General features: G+C 34.0%; 1 protein-coding gene across 2 annotated transcripts; it reads right to left on the minus strand.

The window, feature by feature from the left end:
- Positions 1–12,641: 12,641 nt before the first annotated feature.
- On the minus strand, positions 12,642–18,571 carry LOC149559479 (sugar transporter ERD6-like 16). Of its 2 annotated transcripts, XM_089833398.1 has the most exons (19): positions 18,143–18,571; positions 17,508–17,717; positions 17,324–17,386; positions 17,024–17,113; positions 16,797–16,856; positions 16,546–16,611; positions 16,329–16,394; positions 16,090–16,165; positions 15,819–15,883; positions 15,605–15,697; positions 15,103–15,183; positions 14,925–15,009; positions 14,798–14,844; positions 14,475–14,537; positions 14,330–14,389; positions 13,839–13,901; positions 13,651–13,710; positions 13,432–13,546; positions 12,642–13,171 (listed from the first exon to the last, which is right to left on the minus strand). In XM_089833398.1, exons 2-19 carry the CDS (start codon positions 17,508–17,510, stop codon positions 13,011–13,013), a joined length of 1,317 nt encoding a protein of 438 aa, XP_089689524.1. In that variant the 5' UTR covers positions 17,511–17,717; positions 18,143–18,571; the 3' UTR covers positions 12,642–13,010. The 2 variants fall into 2 exon arrangements, with proteins under 2 accessions (XP_089689524.1, XP_089689523.1); XM_089833397.1 differs by lacking the exon at positions 17,508–17,717.
- Positions 18,572–19,017: the final 446 nt, after the last annotated feature.

Raw genomic sequence — 19,017 nt, forward strand, 5'->3', positions numbered from 1 at the left:
GAGGATTAGACCTAAGGAATATATTCAAGATGCAAAACATTGGTTGGATGTCACTCAACATGAATTGTATCTCTCATTTTGTAATTTAAATCCTAACATAAAGATTGGACAAACAATGTTTGAAAGATTGAAGCCCTATTTTGTGAAGATAAATAAATCTTTTGAAACATGTTGTTGTCGATATCGTGTTGAATTTGATCTGTACTATGAAAGGTTTCTAAAGATTATAGAAGAAAGTGGTGGAACTTCTCAAAATACTTTTCCTAAATGACCGAGTCAATTCATAACATCAATCTTATGTGACAAACCAAATAATTGTGCAATAGGTGAAATAGATAGCATAAGAGGAACTTGTGAAACATGTGGTAACTTGACTAAATTTCCTTTGAGAGAAGAAGATACTAATATGACAAGGATGGTAAAATGTAAGAGATATAAGTATATAAAGTTAGAAACAAAAGCTGGAAAAGAATCAACAAGGTTAGAATATGTAGAGGATGAGATGTCAGCTGGAGAATTTATGTCAAATTTTTGTAAATTGATTCAACCATATATACGTCATGCATTTTTTGCTAAGTGGCAAGTAGAACAATTTCAAACACTGAGAGAAACTTTAACACTTGGAACAATTCTATATGTTGTTGACTTTGCAGAGAATTACTCTTTCCTATCTCAAAAACAACTTCAAGCATAATACTACTATACAAAGCAGGTTACTATTATGGTTCAAGTATCTTATCGACATGCACAAATTGATCTGGATGGTGTGGAAAGTACAGATCAAGCACGAGTCATTAAAAAAGAGTATCACTTTTACATTAGTGATGACAAAGAACATGACACACATTTTGTGGAACATTGTTTTAAGACATTTTTTGAATATTTGAAAAACAAAAACATTAAAATAGAAAAACATTTTGTATGGTTAGATGGATGTGCAGCACAATTTAAATCAGGTAGACCATTTTATGCATTATGTAGATATCATCGATACCTTAATATACCACACATTTGGAGTTTTTTTGAGAGTGGACATAGAAAGGGTGAGCATGATGGTGCAGGAGCTTGTATCAAATGTGCTTTAAAAAAGTATCAAATGGACTATAAAGGATATCACATTAATAATGCTCATGACGTGGTTGAGTGGTGCAAAACACATTTTTCGGTGTCAACAAATATAGATAACACATCATCACAAGCGGATCGAGTCATACCATTTAGAGTATTTTGGGAGGTATCAGGTATATATAAATTAATTTGTTCATATTTTTAAATTGAATCTTAAATTTATATTTAATACGCTACCTTAGATGATCTCTAACTAAATTATGGACCTTGTGTACATTCAGGTGTTGATAGAAGATCAATGCATGCATGCAAGAGGGTAGAGAAGACACGATCTTTGCATTCAGTTATGAGTACAAATAGTAATGTGTGGTCATTGTACACAAGAGAATACTCATGTTTTTGTCCTGATTGTATTGATGAAGACTATGATGGTTGTATTAATCAAGAACGTGGATATGTGGGTGAATGAACTTTGGTGCCACTAGATGTTATTAATACGAATGAGTTTGAGGACGAAAACTATGATGATATTCCATTGATTTCTAGTGATTATAACCATATTTCAAGATTGATCAGATTTGGTATGTATGAACTATATATATACCTAGATCATGTACATGTATAAATTTTTCATAATTTTGGTTAATTTATATTATATATATGTACTTATGTACATGACATGTATCCAGAATTTTGACATATATAAGTTTTCGTAGGAAATGTTTTTGCAGCCATGGCAGAATCAAAAAAATGTAGAAGGTGTTAGCTATTATTTATTACGTTGCACCATGGAAAGAGAGAAGCTAACAAAGACTGAAATAAGTGATGAAATTATTTTTCCCATAGGTTAGTATATAGTTGAATTATGTACATGTATGTCAAGTATCTATGTTTTTTATGAATTCAAATTCTTTGACTTAAATTCAAGATTGATGCATTTTTTAAATGTGTACATGTGCAGGTTCTATTGTTGTACAGGGAACATATTTGAAGCAAAGAAAAGTACTTAAAAATGGGATTCATTTCATCGATTATCAACCTAACAATAAGGTATATCAATATAGTAACCATGTTATTGTTATTGTCACTGGTCTAACTCTTCATCCAGTCAAAGGACTTGGAATACGTAAGTGGAGGCTCCATATTGACAATTTGAAATTTGGTTGAACAATCATTTGATCAATTTGAAATTTGGTGGAATAACTAATTTTCTAAATTGAACTTTTACTCTTTCATTTTTAACTCAATGTCTTGAATTCAAATTCTCATAAAGTAACTAATTATAGAAATTATGAACTTATATGTATGTGTGTACACTAATTACCTGACATGTGCACCTTGAGGGAAAGAAATTTGAACACCACTTGTCTTAAGGGGATGAAATTAGGAGTCCGTAAAATTAATTATATTGAACTTTCTATTTCACTTAACTTGTCAATTTTAGGACACATGTACGCTTTCAATTTAACTAATTAGGACATGTGCTTTCAATTTTAGGACATATGAGCTTTCGATTCAACTAATTACCTGACATGTGAGCTTTCAATTTTAGGACATGTGAGCTTTCAAGTTCAAATTGTGATTTGTTTAACTAAATTTTGAACATGTACATGTTTTAAGTTGGACTTGAATTAGAACATTGGGCTTAAGGGGATAAAATTCTAGGATATGTGTACAAATAAAAGGGATGAGTTCTATAGATTTACTCAAGTTAGGAATTATGTACAACTAATTACCTAATACTTGAACATTTAATACATGATATATTACCAAACATTTAAATTACATGAACTATATATATATATATATATATATATATATATATAAAATCAATATATTACATGTGTACATATCTAAATAAATTACTTACATATCTTAGATAGAAAAAATTTATAATATACTAGATCTAGATCTATAATGTATTAGATTCCACAACATAATGTAACATGTATCAATCATCTCGAGAACAAATAACAAAAACATGTATCTATCTAGAGATCTATCAGAAGATAATATCAAATATAAATAGCATGCACATGTATGTAGACATGCAGATCCAAGTACATCTATATCAAATCAAATATAAATATAACATGCATCATGTGTGTATATAAAGTGTCTATCTAATATATGAATGTCTATCTAATATATGCTATGTAAGATACTCTGGCATGTACCACTAGAGATAGTAGAGCATGTGCCACTAGTCAGGGATTCTTGAAGTCTATGAATCTCCTGGTTAGTGCAATCATAGAGCTCCTAAGGTGGGATAGGTAGTTGATCATGGGGCACATGATGCTGCTCAGGGGGGATAGGTTGCTGCTCAGGGGGGATAGGCTGCTGCTCAGGGCATGGGATAGGCTGCTAGGACCTGGGTATAGGCTGCTGCTTAGGGCCTAGGATAGGTTGTTGGGGCCTAGGTATAGGCTGCTCGAGGGGGACAGGCTACTCGGGGGGGATAGAAGGTTGTTGATCAGCCATGTGTCAATGTATGTAGGTGCGTGTATAATGTGTAAACCTGAAAATTTAAATTCAAATGTACGACATTTAATAAACTTGAAATTTATATTAACATATGTATGTACAAATTGACAAAATTAAAAAACTTGTATCTAAATTGTTTTAATAAAATTAAACATGTGTACATGTGTACATATATATAGAAGTCCTAAAACATAAATGAACATGTTGTGCCTTAAAAAAACTAAATTTTAAAACACACATGTTGTTATATATAATGTTTGTAACTCAAGGACCTTTTAAGAACTATGTGTGCAAGTTATATTTCTAAGTTAGATTGAATGTTCAAAGGTTTTAGACATACATGTGCACATAAACTTGTCAAGTGTAATTTAGGTCCACGAAGTAAATATGCATATATATATATATATATGCATATTTACTTCGTGGACCTAAATTACACTTGACAAGTTTATGTGCACATGTATGTCTAAAACCTTTTATATATATATATATATATATATATATATATATATATATATATATATATATATATATATATATATATATATATATATATATATATATATATATATATATAGGTTTAGGGTTTTGCAGTGAGGTTATGGTGTGGTTGTTTAAATCATGGTTAGCAAATTAGAGTTAAAAGTTGGAATAAAAATATAGTTAGGTTTGGGGTTTGGGGATGGCTAGCGTAAGTGTTACTACTAATATTAAGCTTTAGGGTCACTTGGTCAGGTTTAACATCATGATTAAGGTTTGGGTTAGGTTAAATTGTATTAGTGATATAGTTAGGTTTAGAATTATTCTTAGGTTAGAGAAATACTTCTCTTAGGATTATTGTTAGCATAACTTTGGTTATGATTAAGATTGTAGTTAAGGTCAAGGTTTATGGTTAAGGCTATAATAAAGGCCAATGTTAGGATTCATATAATGCACCATGTAGGGTTAGAGTTATGGCTTTGATTAGGGATAGGGTTACAATTAGTGTTTATATTATCTCTTAGTTAGGGAGAGAATTAGAATTTGGTTGGGTTGAGGTTTAGATATAGTTTGAAAATATTATTTGAGGTTAAGGTTAGGGTTTACATCATGGTTGGTCATGAATAGGGTTTGGGTTAAAATGACATACCTAGGTTTTATGTTTGGGTTATATGGCTAGGGTCAACATTAGGCTTTATGGTTGAGGTTTTACACCACATGGTAAGGGTTTGGATTAGTGATATATAGTTAATTTTAGCATCATCTTAGGTTAGAGAAATAATTAGATTGGGGTTTTAAAAAATTAGGGTTAGCATTTCAGTTATGATTAAAATTGGAGTAAAGCTTATAGTTGAAGTTAGAATTAGTGTTAGAGATTTTTTTACAGGTCATGGTTATGGCTAGTTTTAGAGTTTAGATTAGGTAAAATAGTTAGAGTGTACTTAAATAAACTTTATTAAAAGATAATATTATATATTTAGATAATATGGATGAAAAAATATCTTTAAAATCTAAATAGATCTAAGGATTTAGAACAATATTAAGAGACAAAAGGTTAAGACTACAACAAGAATACTTGTTGAAGGAGGAGGGAGTCAAGTTGCCCAACTTGCCTGAGATTTATCAACAAGATTAAAAATAACATCAAGATCAAGTGAGAATAATAATGAGAGGAGATTATCATATATTAAAAATATAGTGGTGATGACTGAATCAAGAGGACATCTTAATGTAATCATATTTATTAATGAAGCCAAGATTTGTAGTACATGCAATGTTTATCATGAAAATGTCTATATCTATCTATAAATATTTGATAAGTTGAGAAAAGATCAAACATCATGGTAATAAGCTCAAAACTCTCAATCTAACACATCTAAAATTCACAATGCATACATTAAAAAACAATAAAATATACAAAGAAACATACTAAAAACACATAAATTTTAACTGAAAACACATAAGAAGGGAAAAAACAAGTTTTTCATACCTTTTCCGGATGTTTGATGGGGCGGATGCCAGTCTCTCTCTTAGTTTCAATCAAAATAATGAGAAGACAACAGCCTGTGCCCCCTTCTTATTGCACGGCTTAGGGTTTCGATCAAAACTTTATTTCAGTTTCGATCGAAACCAAGAAACCTGCACACGGTTCCTTGACCACCACGGATTTTTCAATTTCAATCAAAACTGAAATAAAGTTTTGATCAAAAATTTGACCTTAGTTTCGATCGAAACTAAAAAAAATTGATAGAAACTTTTTTTTTTGTTTCTATCGAAACTATTCGGATGATTTTTCCCATCCGCGCTTTTTTGGAGGGATTTCTTCCCCCAAGAAAGTGTAACCCACTATTGTGGGTTCACCCTGCTGCAAGGAGCTACAGTATCACCATACATTATGAAATCCCTAATCCTAAGCCTTTTTAGACAAGCTTTTTACCACTTACAAAATTAAGGCTAGAATGAGTCATCTAGTAGAAAAAATAGTAGCCGACACTTTTTACAATATAAGGTCATTTTTGGCTTTAGGCGTGCAGCCCATGAAAACCCTCGCAAGGGGGTTACCCCTTAATCCCACCCTATTTTGCGACATGGAAAGCACTTGGGGCATTGCCCCTTGACCCCGTCTTGGTGGCACTATCCCCAAACCTCCATAGAAATAATTTGGGGGGAAATCATGTCGAGTAAACCTTTGAGTCTAATTAGGCTCCACATGACAAAAATCTCCCACTTCGAGATTGATCAAACTCCACAATAATAACCTCCCACTTGGAGACTAGTAATAGAATTATTAAACCTATAACTACCGCTAGAGTATCAACCCACCCTAGACTCTGTTCTTCTTTTATTTTGTTTAGTATAGAAGACCAACCAAAGTTGAAGAGGAGTTCAACTTCTCCCTTGTTACTGTCTTAGTAAAAATATCTATTGGATTATCATTTGTATGTATCTTCTCCAGCTTTAATTTTCCATCATCCAAATATGACTGAATGAAATGGTACTACAACTATATGTGTTTTTTCTTTGAATGTAGAGCAAAATTCTTTGAAATATGAATGGAACTCTGGCTATCTATAATCAAATAATTATCCCTCTATGGGTGTCCCAATTCTGTCATTAAGAAGTGGAGCCATAACATCTCCTTGGTTGCCTTTGTAGAAGAAACATACTCTACCTCTATAGTGGATAAAGCATTAACCTTCTATACCTGAGAAACTCAGCTCATTGTTGCCCCGCTAACAATAAATAAATAACCTGTAGTACTCCACCTTGTATCAATCCCTTGCCAATTCTAAGTCAAAATAGCCCTATAAATCAATAGTAGAGGCCCCAAAATGTAAACACTTACTAGATGTTCCTCTTAAATATCTAAGAATCCATTTAACTGCATTCCAATGCTCAATCCTTGGATGACTCATATACCTACTAACAACTCCCACTGTATGTGCAATATCTGACTTAGTACATACCATAGCATACATCAAGCTTCCTACAATTGAAGCAAAGGGTACCTTAGACATCTTATCCTCCTCTTCTTGTGTCTTTGAACACATCTCCTTAGTCAATTTCAAATGACCATGTAAAGGTGTGTTAACAGGTTTATCATTCTTCATAGAGAAACATTACAACACCTTCGCAATATAATTGACCTAAGATAATGTAATTTTTTGTTTTTCCTATCTCTCCAAATTTTTGTACCAAACATTTTCTTTGCTTCCCCAAATCCTTCATACCATGAATGTGCTAACTATTCTTTTAACCCCTTAATGTGATCTATGTTAGACCCAACTACAAACATATCATCAACATATAAATATAAAAGAATGTAGCTATCATCATCTAACCTCTTAAAGTAAATACAATTATCTAAATGACACTTATTGTATCCATGCTCATGCATAAAATTGTTAAATTTTAGATACCATTGCAAAGGTTCTTGCTTCAAACCATATAAACTTTTCTTCAATCTGCAAACTAGATTCTTCTTACCTTAAACTTCAAATCCCTGTGGTTGTGTATTATATATATCTCTTCATCCAAATCACCATGAAGAAAGACTATTTTAACATCAATTTGTTCCAAATGAAAATCTTTAGTAGCCACAATACTTAAAATAGTATGAATAGAAGTCACTTTAACAACAAGAGAAAATATAACATCAAAATCAATGCCCTTTTTCTACGCAAATATTTTTACCACTAACCTAGCTTTAAATCCTTTCTTACTTCCATCCTCTTCTTTCAACTCGGAAACCCATTTATTCTGTAAAACCTTTTTACCTATAGGCAACTTGCATAAATCTCATGTATTATTTTTCAACAAAGAGTCTATTTCTTCTTTCATTGCAGACTCCCACTGAATCTTTGTCTCCACATGCATAGCTTTATCATAATATTCAGGTTCGCCAACATTAGTAAGTAAAATAGAATACAAAGAATGAGAAAATATTTTTGAATGTCTACTTAGCCTTGTTGACCGTCCAACATTCACTAGGGTGTGTGGTATTTTTTGTTGTGATTGTTGCAGATTACGAGGAATAGTTGGAACATCATCTTTTGGAGTATCATCTAACACTACATAATCATTTTCTTTCTTCTCATGCTGCTGCAACAGATATTTGTACAACACTTTCTCATTGAATATGACATCCCTGCTTCTAATAATTTTACAATTTTCAAAATCCCAAAGCCTATAACCAAATTCATCAATGTCATATCTAACAAATACACATTTCTTTCACTTAGCTTCCAGCTTGGTTCTATTTTAGAATGTGCAAATGCTTCAAAACTAAAGGTTTTGAGAAAAGAGTAACTCACCTTCTTACTAGTCCATGCCTCCTTTGAAATACCACAGTCCAAAGGAGTAGAGGAACCTCTATTAATCAAATATACATCAGTATTGATAGCCTCCACCCACATATTTAAGGGCAACCCAGAATGCAACCTCATGCTCCTTGCACGCTCCATTATTGTCTCATTCATACATTCAACCACTCCATTTTCCTATCGAGTCCTTGGAACAGCTTTCTATCTACGAATACCATTAGTGGAGCAATAATTTTCAAATTCTTGACTACAATACTTACCACCATTATCAAATTTAAGAAATTTTAATCTTTTACTAGTCTCATTTTCAATCAAACATTTCCATTTCTTAAAAGTCCGAAATACATCATATTTTTGTCTAAGAAAATAAGCCCATACTTTTCTAGTTGCATCATCAATAAAAGTAACATAATAATGAGAGTCACTAAGGGAAGTGATGCAGGAGCATCCAGAGGTATAAGGGCAATCCTGTGTCACCCAAAAAAAAAAATGTACTTAGACTTAGTTTCTGTTTCATGTCTTTACATTTTTGGATACCCATTTGGCTCAAATAAAGGTTCCAACTCTCATAGTTCAACTATCAGTGCATTTGAAAATCTCGAAAAAATAGGAGCATGCAATTTGGCCATCATTTTGGTGACCTAGAAGGTGTGACTTGGCCAGATGAATGTAATTGAGATTTAGAGCGTTTCAGAAAAAGAATCAGGTCAAAAGGCCCCATGGTTTGAAAGTTATTGCAATTTTTCGAGTTTTGGAGACCTCTTAAGAATGCTTCAAAGTCAGGTTTGGGGCATTAAATGACCTCAAAAAGGGTCAAAAATGGGGGACAAGAAAAGCTTGTCCATAGGGCTATAGAGCGCTTCGAGAGCTTTCCGAAAATGTAAACGGTTCGTCAATCGGAGCTACGGTTCAAAAGTTATGCCTCCCGGAAGTTCAGCTACCGTTTCTGGATTCTTCTAGATTTGCACCGACTTCTAACGCAGCTTCTGGAACCTTCTATTTTGTCGGTGGATGCCTACTAGCACTTTCTAGAATGTACTCCTAGTCCTTAACCCTCCGGGGTCTATTTAAGGAGATTTCTGGCATTGTAAAAGGTAGTTCGGATTGGAGCTTGAGAGGAGGTGCTAAAAGGAGAAATATTCTCCAGATTTATGCTATTGTAAGCCCGTAGGGCATGTTTTGAAGTATATTTTCTCTGCACTGTTTGTACTAGCTTATTTTCTCAGTTAATATAATTCCCCCTTTCTATTTTGTCTATTCTGTTGTTGGGTTGTGTCCCCATCAGGAAGAGACCTAAGCTAGTCCCCATACATATGTATGCACAAGCTCTAATTTCTCATTCTTCTTTTCCTTCCCACTCTTCACAAAACTCACTCTCTTTTGTTTTCCATAAACACAACTTTCATAGAAATTCATATTAATACATTTTAGGCCTGGTAAAACTTTCTTTGAATGAAGTAATTTCATACTTTTCTCACTCATGTGCCCAAGTTTGTAGTGCCATAGTGTTGTATCAAAATCTACAACAACTGTTTGGTCTTCTTGCTCAATTACAATAATTATTCCTGAACATTTCTTTTTCTCTAAAACAATCAAAGTAGAAGGAACAATATAACCTATACAAAAATATAAGGTGCTTACTTTCACACCTTTTGCTACTACAAGAGAACCTTTTGTAACCTTCCAATTTTTATCATTAAAAATAACTACGCAACCCTTATCACCAAATTGTCATGCTGAAATTAAATTCCTACTCGGTCTTTGAACATGTCTTACATCATATAGTAGCCAATGATTCTCATTTTGTAACTTAATCTTAACTTTTCCCTTTCTAACAATCCAACAAGGTTGATTATCCCCCAAATAAACTAGCCCAAAATCTCTTTGGAAATAATCAATAAAATAACCTCTATGTGGTGTAGCATGAAATGAAGCCCTATAATCTAAAACCCATGAATCAGCAACACTTTCTAAAGAAAGAAGCAAAGCATCCTCTTTAGATTTGTTACTTACCACATTTGCCTCCTTGTTCCCTTCAGGTTTATCTCCTTCATTGTTCTTTCAAGTCCAACAATCCTTCTTCTTATGCCTTGGCTTTCCAAAGTACCAACAATCTCTCAGACCTCTAGATTGAGACCTCCTCCCCTTTGACTTTCCTCTTGATTTTCCACGATTTCCAGAATTACTTCCTCTCTCAGTCATTCTACCTTTACTTTGTGTGTTCAAAGAAATTCCTAATGTAGATCCACCTGAGGTTTTCCTATGAGTTTTCGCACTTGGAATAATAGCAATTACATCATCAAAATTTAGGGTATTAGATCCAGAAACAAAATTACTCACAACCATTACCAAGTCATTCCATCTTTCCACTAAAGAACACAAAATCAAGAGAGACCTAATTTCTTCATTAAAATTGACATTCACAGAAGATAACTAACTAGTAATAGTATTAAACTCATTTAAACGATTAGCAATAGATCCACCTTCTGTCATCTTCATATTAAATAAACACTTCATAAGAAATACCTTGTTTGAAGTAGAGGACTTTTAATACAATTTCGCTAGGGTTTGCATCAACTCTTATGTCGTCTTTGCTTTTGTAATGTTAAATGTCACTAATGGTGCCAAGCATAATCAAATACTTCCATGTGCCTTTCTGTCTCAAATCTCTCAGTCCTCATCTATCATAGTTCCCTATTTCTTTGTTTTTCCTTCCAACGGCTTCCATAAATCCTTCTAATAAAGATAGTCCTCCATTTGCATCTTCCATAACTAAAAGTTCTACACATTAAACTTCTCAAACTTTAGCTTACCTAGGGTTGTCATTGCGCCCACTCAACTATGAGCCCTTCCTACAGAGGATCACTAAAAAAAATGACTATGATTTGGCTAAAAAAAATGATGACAGTCTGGCTCTTATATCGCTTGTTAGGATTAACCACGGACAGAAATAACAATTACATGCAAATATAACCAATATTAGAAAATTTTAAAAAAGTGTACAAATGAGAACACAAGACACAAGGATTGAGCGTGGTTCACCCAATCCCTGGGCTACATCCACTAATAACAAGTCCAATATTATTATTATCCAATGATTACAATCCACAATCCCTTACTAATCAATATCGTCACAAGAAGCTACAATATCACCATACATTATGAAATCCTTAACCCTAAGCCTTTTTAGACAAGCTTTTTATCGCTTAAAAAATTAGGGCTAGAATAAGTCATTGATAAAAAAAAGTAATAGTTGATGTCTTTTACAATATAAGGTCATTTTTGGCTTCTGGGACGCTGCCCCTAAAAACCCCTGTGGGGGTGTTGCATCTCGACTCCACCCTGTACTACGACAGGGTACGCACCTGAGGTGCTGACCCTTGACCCCGTCTTGGGGCGCTACACCGAAACTCCCATATAAATAATCTGGGGGGAAACCATGTCGAGTAAACCTCTTATTCTAATTAGGCTCCACATCACAACACTTTTGTAAGTCTCAAATTGTTGTCGCCATTCTTTGACTTTGTGCATGTGCACTTAACCATCGAATCAGGACACTCTGTAAAAAAAATGTCCCTAACTGCATTTGACCTCATCTTCAATCATCAAACCATACAACCTCAAACACTACTTGTCGCTCTATCAATCTTCAGTATGCTGACATCATTGACAAATACTATCATGAATGCAACATATGATCACACTAACAATCTCTCACATGCACTAGCAATGCTAAGATGCTCCTCCAAGGAATATCATCAGCATTTACCCCATAAGCATATCATCGACATTCATGCTAACAAGTGGCTTGTGACTCCTTGTTTTCATTTGGTTGTGTAATTTGTTTATTTGTTTCTCCTTCTTGAGATGATTCTTAGTTGGTCTTTGCTGAGTTGTATTTTAGGGTTTCATGCTTGGTGAGAAGTTTAGTTTGACTTGCCTTGTTGGTTACGATTGACCTTGTGGTTATCTTAATGTGTTTCATTATTGATTGTTATGACTTCTTTGAATGATTATATTTATTTTGAGGCATGTGATTTTAAACCATCTCAATATTGTATCCTTTAGTACATATAAATACATAATAATCTTAATATTTTAATTGATTACTTAATAATTATATAGATTATAGCGTTTGTTATTTTAGACTCTAAGTCGAGCTCTGAATTTGACTAGGCTTCATGTTCGGTGACGGGACTTGCCTCCATGAACAGGGTATTCAAATATTAACTTGAGCTCTAAATTGAAAGAATCTTGCTCAATGGACAGAGTAGTGTACCACCCATATGTTTTCAAATAGAATCGGATAATAGATTAGATTATGGAAAATCCAAATAAAACCCACCACAACAAAGAAGAAATTCTCTCCTGAAATACATTCAGTTCTGTTTACAGAACTTTTGCAGCACTCTCAATGAGATATTATGGTCTGAAAAACATATCTCACAAATTTTGCTTTTGCTTAACAATTTCAGTTTTCCTAGATGTGGATGTATCTAACGCACGCCCTCACCATAGGAAGACATTTCAATCCATATGTCATATGAGAGGTGAGAGGTGAGATCTGACAACTCAAAATGAATGATGTCTAGCACTAAGCTCTCACACAATTGGGTGTAATTGAATCCATAGCTTTCCGCTGAAATAAATCATGGTTTATTGAAGAAGCCCATTATAAGATATGGGAGTTCTTTTCGTGAAAAATGTTTGAAATGATGCTTGAATTTCTTCGAGAGTTTGCCCCTTGGTTTCTGGCAACAATTTTGCAACAAACAACACCGCGCCTGCACCAGCGCCCCCAAAGATAAAGAATGTACCTACAACATAACATGAAAAATTAGCATTCCAAATAGACTACTTCATAAGTCAATTTTTAAAAAGAAAATTACTTGCATGAAATGTCTTGTTCAGAATATCCAGTCCAATGCATAAAATAGTAAAGAATCCCAAAAGTTATGGTATGAAATTTGATACAATTATTGATGATACTTTGTCCTTAAGACACATATTAGAGGGGGTTTTCTACCAATCATAAATGCTAAGTTTTATACTGATATCACTGAAGAAAGTGGATTACCTGCTGCACTCCATGTTAGAAGAAAATTGAAGGTTAAGGTTATAACCCAAGATCCAAACCAAGAAACAAGTGTCACCAAGCTTCCAGCAACTCCTTTCATATTTATTGGAAATATCTAAACCAATCCAAAATGTAAACTATGAGTGTATGCTTTAAATCAAAATCCCGAGGACAATGACTTTCTTAACAAATATTCTCAATGATTGTCATGTAATTTACCTCGGACATTATAATCCATGGAACTCCACCCATACCCAAGGAGAATGTTGCAATATAAGTCTGACCAGTGAAAAAGAATTATATGTAAGACAAGAAGGTAGTGAGAAGAAGAGAATGTTGCATTATGAGTCTGATCAGGGAGAAAAAATTATATGTAAGACAAGAAGTTAGATTTTTATATCACTTACCAAGAGACCCCCTAGAGCTAAGATACCTGCTAGCGTTTGCAGATGAGCATAAGATTCAAGCCCCTGTCATAGATAGCTCAAACTGTCAATTAAAAAAATTATCACCTAAATACAAAATTTATATATGATCTATAGATCCTTACTTTGACACCTCACTTAAGGACAACATTTTAGTTTTTTCAAACAAGGGTGTCCCCGTGACCTAGCCCCAGTGGCTGATGTGAGCTAAGGCGAGACTAGTCTTTCATGGGTGAGATCAGCCATCTGTAAGATGTCTCACTTTTTAAATCCGAGAGAGATTTGAAAACAAGACCATAAGGAACTACCCACAACCTCAAGCCAACTCATCTACCCATATGAGCTACTTAAGAACAAAATTAATCAAAGATTTCAATTGACATGGATTCTAATCTCTGGTGCTAAAATTAGCCCTCTTAACATAAATTAAATAGAATAAATTAGCTCATGCTCAAATGGGCTATGAGACTGACCTGTATGTAAAAGGAAACTCCAACCATGAAACAACCTAAGCTTATCCCTCCAGCAGAAACCTGAAAATATATGTTTATATCACTTGATTTGTATTGACCATTCTTCTCGCAATATGTTCATGCTACACAAATTCTCACTACATACCATCAAAAGTGGCCGCCTTCCGGCTTTGTCCATCAGTAAAACACCTACTGCTGTCATTGGCACCTGAGAAATCAAAATACAATGGATTTAACAGAGTAATAAATATGATCCTCTGGTTCTTTTTTGTGAATATGCAACTTTAATATTTTAGTTATTAGAAAAGAGGCTATTCGTCAAAAAAATGTCTCATCTTTAAGTAGAATAGTTGATAGAGTCAACTGTCTTGTCTACTGATTCAACAAAATTGTATGAAAAAGAAGCATATGTTGGTAACAAAGTGAATGTATAATTCTCAGATCTATCCAGAGAAAAAAAATAATCACCTGAAGGGCAGCAACACTGAGAGATGCTACATGATCTGACTTGAAGCCTACAAACAATCCAAACAATTGAGACTTCCATAACAGAGTACATAGAATCAAAATTATGAATTCCATTGCAAATTCCTACCAGCAGCTTCGAAGATTTTACTAGCATAGAACATGAGAGCGTTGATTCCACACAACTGTTGGAACACCATCAAGCCGACCCCAATCTATACATGTATTGGCAAGGATAAGGATGAATAAATGGTTTGTCTCGAGTCATAAATTCAGCAAACCAAGTTGTTCATTAAGATTGTACTCACTATCATATGATGTGCATATTTTCGTTGAAATAAGTCCAATAGTCTGCCCTTTGGAAGGGTTTCTAACTCATCCACATATTCCTGAGCAATATAGATCTATACTTCAGTATGATTCCGAATTAAAATCAATAAAATTAGATTATAACGTTCCTCCTAGATCACAAACTTTTTACAACCAATCATCGGTTCAAGATTCAATATTTTTGCTAGTGAATTTCTGTGTTTGATTGTGTGAAGATTTTTTCCATTAACATTTTGATTTATACTTTCTGATCCATCAACATACAAGAGAGCTCTCTCTCTTCTCTATGGCTTTCTTGCATTCTGATGATAAATCATATACTTTTGAAATACTGATAGAAAAAAATCTTTACACAATCGAATCCAGAAATTCAATATCAGTCTAATAGATTGTAGAAATCTTACAGCTTTGATTCATTATTTTTGTTTTCATGATTTTCTCTGCTAATAGATAAATAAACTTAATAGTAGAAATAAAGACCTTAATTTCAGCTGCCTCAGCAGAAACATCACAATCTTTTCCTCGAAGGGTTTGCAATGCTACTTTAAACTCTTTCTCCCGTCCTACCTTTGCCTGCAAGTGAATACCATAATCAATTGGGAATATGAAATGGTTGCTCTAAAGAGCCTAAACTAAACCCACCAAGAAAAAAACGCACAAAACATAATGAAATTACCAAAGATAAGCAACTCACCAACCATCTGGGGGACTCTGGAATAAAGAAGAGACCCAAGACCAAAATAGAACAGGGGATAAGTCCTGCAAAGGCCATTCATGCCGGATATAAATGTACTGATTTTGAGTTTTCTCAAATGCAAAAATACAATTTCAATTTATTTATGATACTAAACCTGTATATTTTATAATTTTTTACTGAATTCAACCTAAATGTAGACCAATTCCTATTTCTGGTGATGTTTTATTTGATGAAAACATATCAGGTGGTATTTTAATGGATTTATTACCTATAATAGCAAGTTCGTGCCAAGTTACAAACATTCCAAGAAGATATACTATTAGTATCCCGGCAGTTACCGACAACTGTTACATGAATCAAGCAACAATGAAACTTAGATTTGCAGATAGAAACACTTTGTTTTAGCATAATAAAAGTGCTGCTTCTAGTTTCTTAACTCATATGACTATCTATTTTAATCATCTATGTAATTACCATCTAGTGTAATGATTCTATCTAGAGACTAACCTGATTTGTATTTGTCAGTGATCCTCTCAAGTTCTTGGGAGTTATTTCAGCTATGTAGACAGGAACCTATCCAGTTATTAAGAATAAAAGAAATTAAAATCAATTCTCAAAACAAACATAATGAGACAAATTGTTATATATGTCATAAAAATGAGAAATGTTGTTTGATATGAGGGAAAACATCAGGACTAAAACCCTATACAGGAAGGAGACATACTGTATAGGAAGTAAGGCCAACCCCATATCCCACAAACAATCTTCCAATATCCAGTGGAAATGCAACCTGCACAAGATAAAACTATTACATTATTATTTTCACAAACTATTATTGAGTATCCCAAATTCATTATATGATCTACTCTTTTGAGACATTCATATTCTACCTGTACAGTAATTTAAGATCTACTTGCTTTTATCGATTAGGACCCCTATGTGATTTAGAGAGGGGAAATAAAGAATATCCTGAACCTTGGAGATGACTATGATAAGCCATCCAATGATGTAAGAGGCTGAAGCCACTCTCAGTGCCTGCATCAAGTGAATATGAGGGATTTTAGCTTTGGGGGGCTGGTGAATCATTTTTCACTGCTATGTAGAGCTCACTTCAATCAATAACTTAAAAATGCATCTCTTGATGTTTAAATTTTAGTACATAATACTGATGCTGAGGCCTCATGAAAGAGCAAAGCAGTTACCCCTTTTCTCCCCATGGAATCTGCAACACGGCCACTTGTGATTGCACCAATCATGGCACCTATGGTCAGAAGGGAACCAAAGGTAGAGTACTGCACAAGAACATCGAGGCAATCAATTCAGACTTATATATTCAGAATCCAACAAATTTTTGTTGTTGAATTTCAGGATTTGATTGTGTTAAAAAATTTACCATCAACATTTCAAATCACACTCAGTGATCTATCATTAAGATGAAAGAGAGAAAGAATGCAGCACTAAACATGAGAAAACAGGGCATTCAAGAGATGGATGAAAAGTACCTGAGAAAGAGTGAGGCCAAGGTCCTCTATCATTGCATCCTGAGTGGGGGAAGAGAATCCCACCTGCATAAAACACACCAAGAAACAATACAGTATTAGCCTCATGTGCTCTGGATTACTAGACAATGAAAATATGTAAATTTGATGGAAAATTTCTTGGATAGCACTGTTATTATATTTATACCATTGCTTGGAGTGAGCTCCCTCACTCATAATCAAACAAACTACTTTTCGTTTATGGCATTGAATTCCCAGCATTTCATCAAGGCTGTACAACATTATTGATTTAGGTAGTTTGAGTCTTCACAGTTCATGTAGAATCCTTGAATGCTTTTATCTTGTATCAACTCTGTATATATTTCTCGTATCGTTGTTTTGAATTACAGACAGCAATCTATTTTGAGGAAGGGAAAAGTGAACAGTGAGTGTGATCAGTATGTGTGATGATTGATCCCAAAAATGGCACAAAAACATTCTTATTATTAAGGTGCAGTATATTGGATTTGATTGTGTGCTGAATTTTTTCAACAACGTGTAGAATCACGATCAGTGGTCTATCATCTGAATGAGAAGAGCTAGTCGAAACATTGATGCAAAAATTCAATACAATCTATCATCAGAGTGAGAAGAGCTAATAGAAACATTTATGCAAAACTTCAGCACACAATCAAATCCAGAATACTGCATCTTAATACTACGACAGATTGCGGAAACCTCTTCACACTAACAACATTCTTATTATAGATCACTGAGTGTGGTGCGAAGCATCAATTTAAAACATAAATAATCGATTCTGAGACAATTTTTAAAGAGACTTACAGAATATCCAAACTCCAAAGAGCCCAAGACCACCACAAAGGTACTGAGAAGAACAGTGTTTATGGATCCACCATTGACGGCCTTGGTGGTCTCACTCTCATTGAAATCTTTACACTTCTCTTCAGGTGGAAGAAGTGCCTGCATGACATCTTGCTGCTGCTCACTAATTTCTCCATTCTCTATATCTATTTTGATTGTCATGATTATGTGTGATCAAACCTCTAATCAAAAGAAGAACTTTAAATGTTGTTTACCACACCAAACAATCTAAAAAGACCAAGAACCACAAAACTAAGCCTACCGCTACAAAACTAGGGGAATCTCTCTACTCCTTTCTATATAATCTCAAAGAACATAGATTCTATTACAGCTCTCTCATAGAGAAGAGAGAGCAGTATGAGGAGGCAGCCAACAACAAAACTAACCTGTTCAGATTCAATCGCAGGCGATGGTTTATATAGTTTTTAAGAGTGATATAAGATTTTTCGAGTGTAGATGGAATCAGAGATTTTTTTCCTTGGCCATGTTCATGAAGAATCTCCATCCGTCTCAATCTCAAATAAGTTGAAGACAGGCTGGAGATAATCAGTGAAATGGCCCCCACGCATCTGCAATGCTGACTCGGATCCATCTAGACAATTTGTTTTTCACGTCAATGATTGTTCACTCTTTTTGATTGTTAAAGTTTAATACTGTTGTCTTAATGCATTAAATACAGAGCTACCTTAAACGCGTGTGGATCTTCAGCATAAATTCGATCTGTATCTACAAAATCAAATTATGTGATGGGGATTTAATATAATATGAGGATATCCAGTCCATGTGATTATAGGGATCAATAAAATATTAGGATACCTGGCCTCTGTGGAAGCTTC

Source organism: Cupressus sempervirens, chromosome 5, assembly GCF_028749045.1.
Source record: "Cupressus sempervirens isolate cs-2001-9-10 chromosome 5, ASM2874904v1, whole genome shotgun sequence".
Taxonomy (NCBI): Eukaryota; Viridiplantae; Streptophyta; class Pinopsida; order Cupressales; family Cupressaceae; genus Cupressus; species Cupressus sempervirens.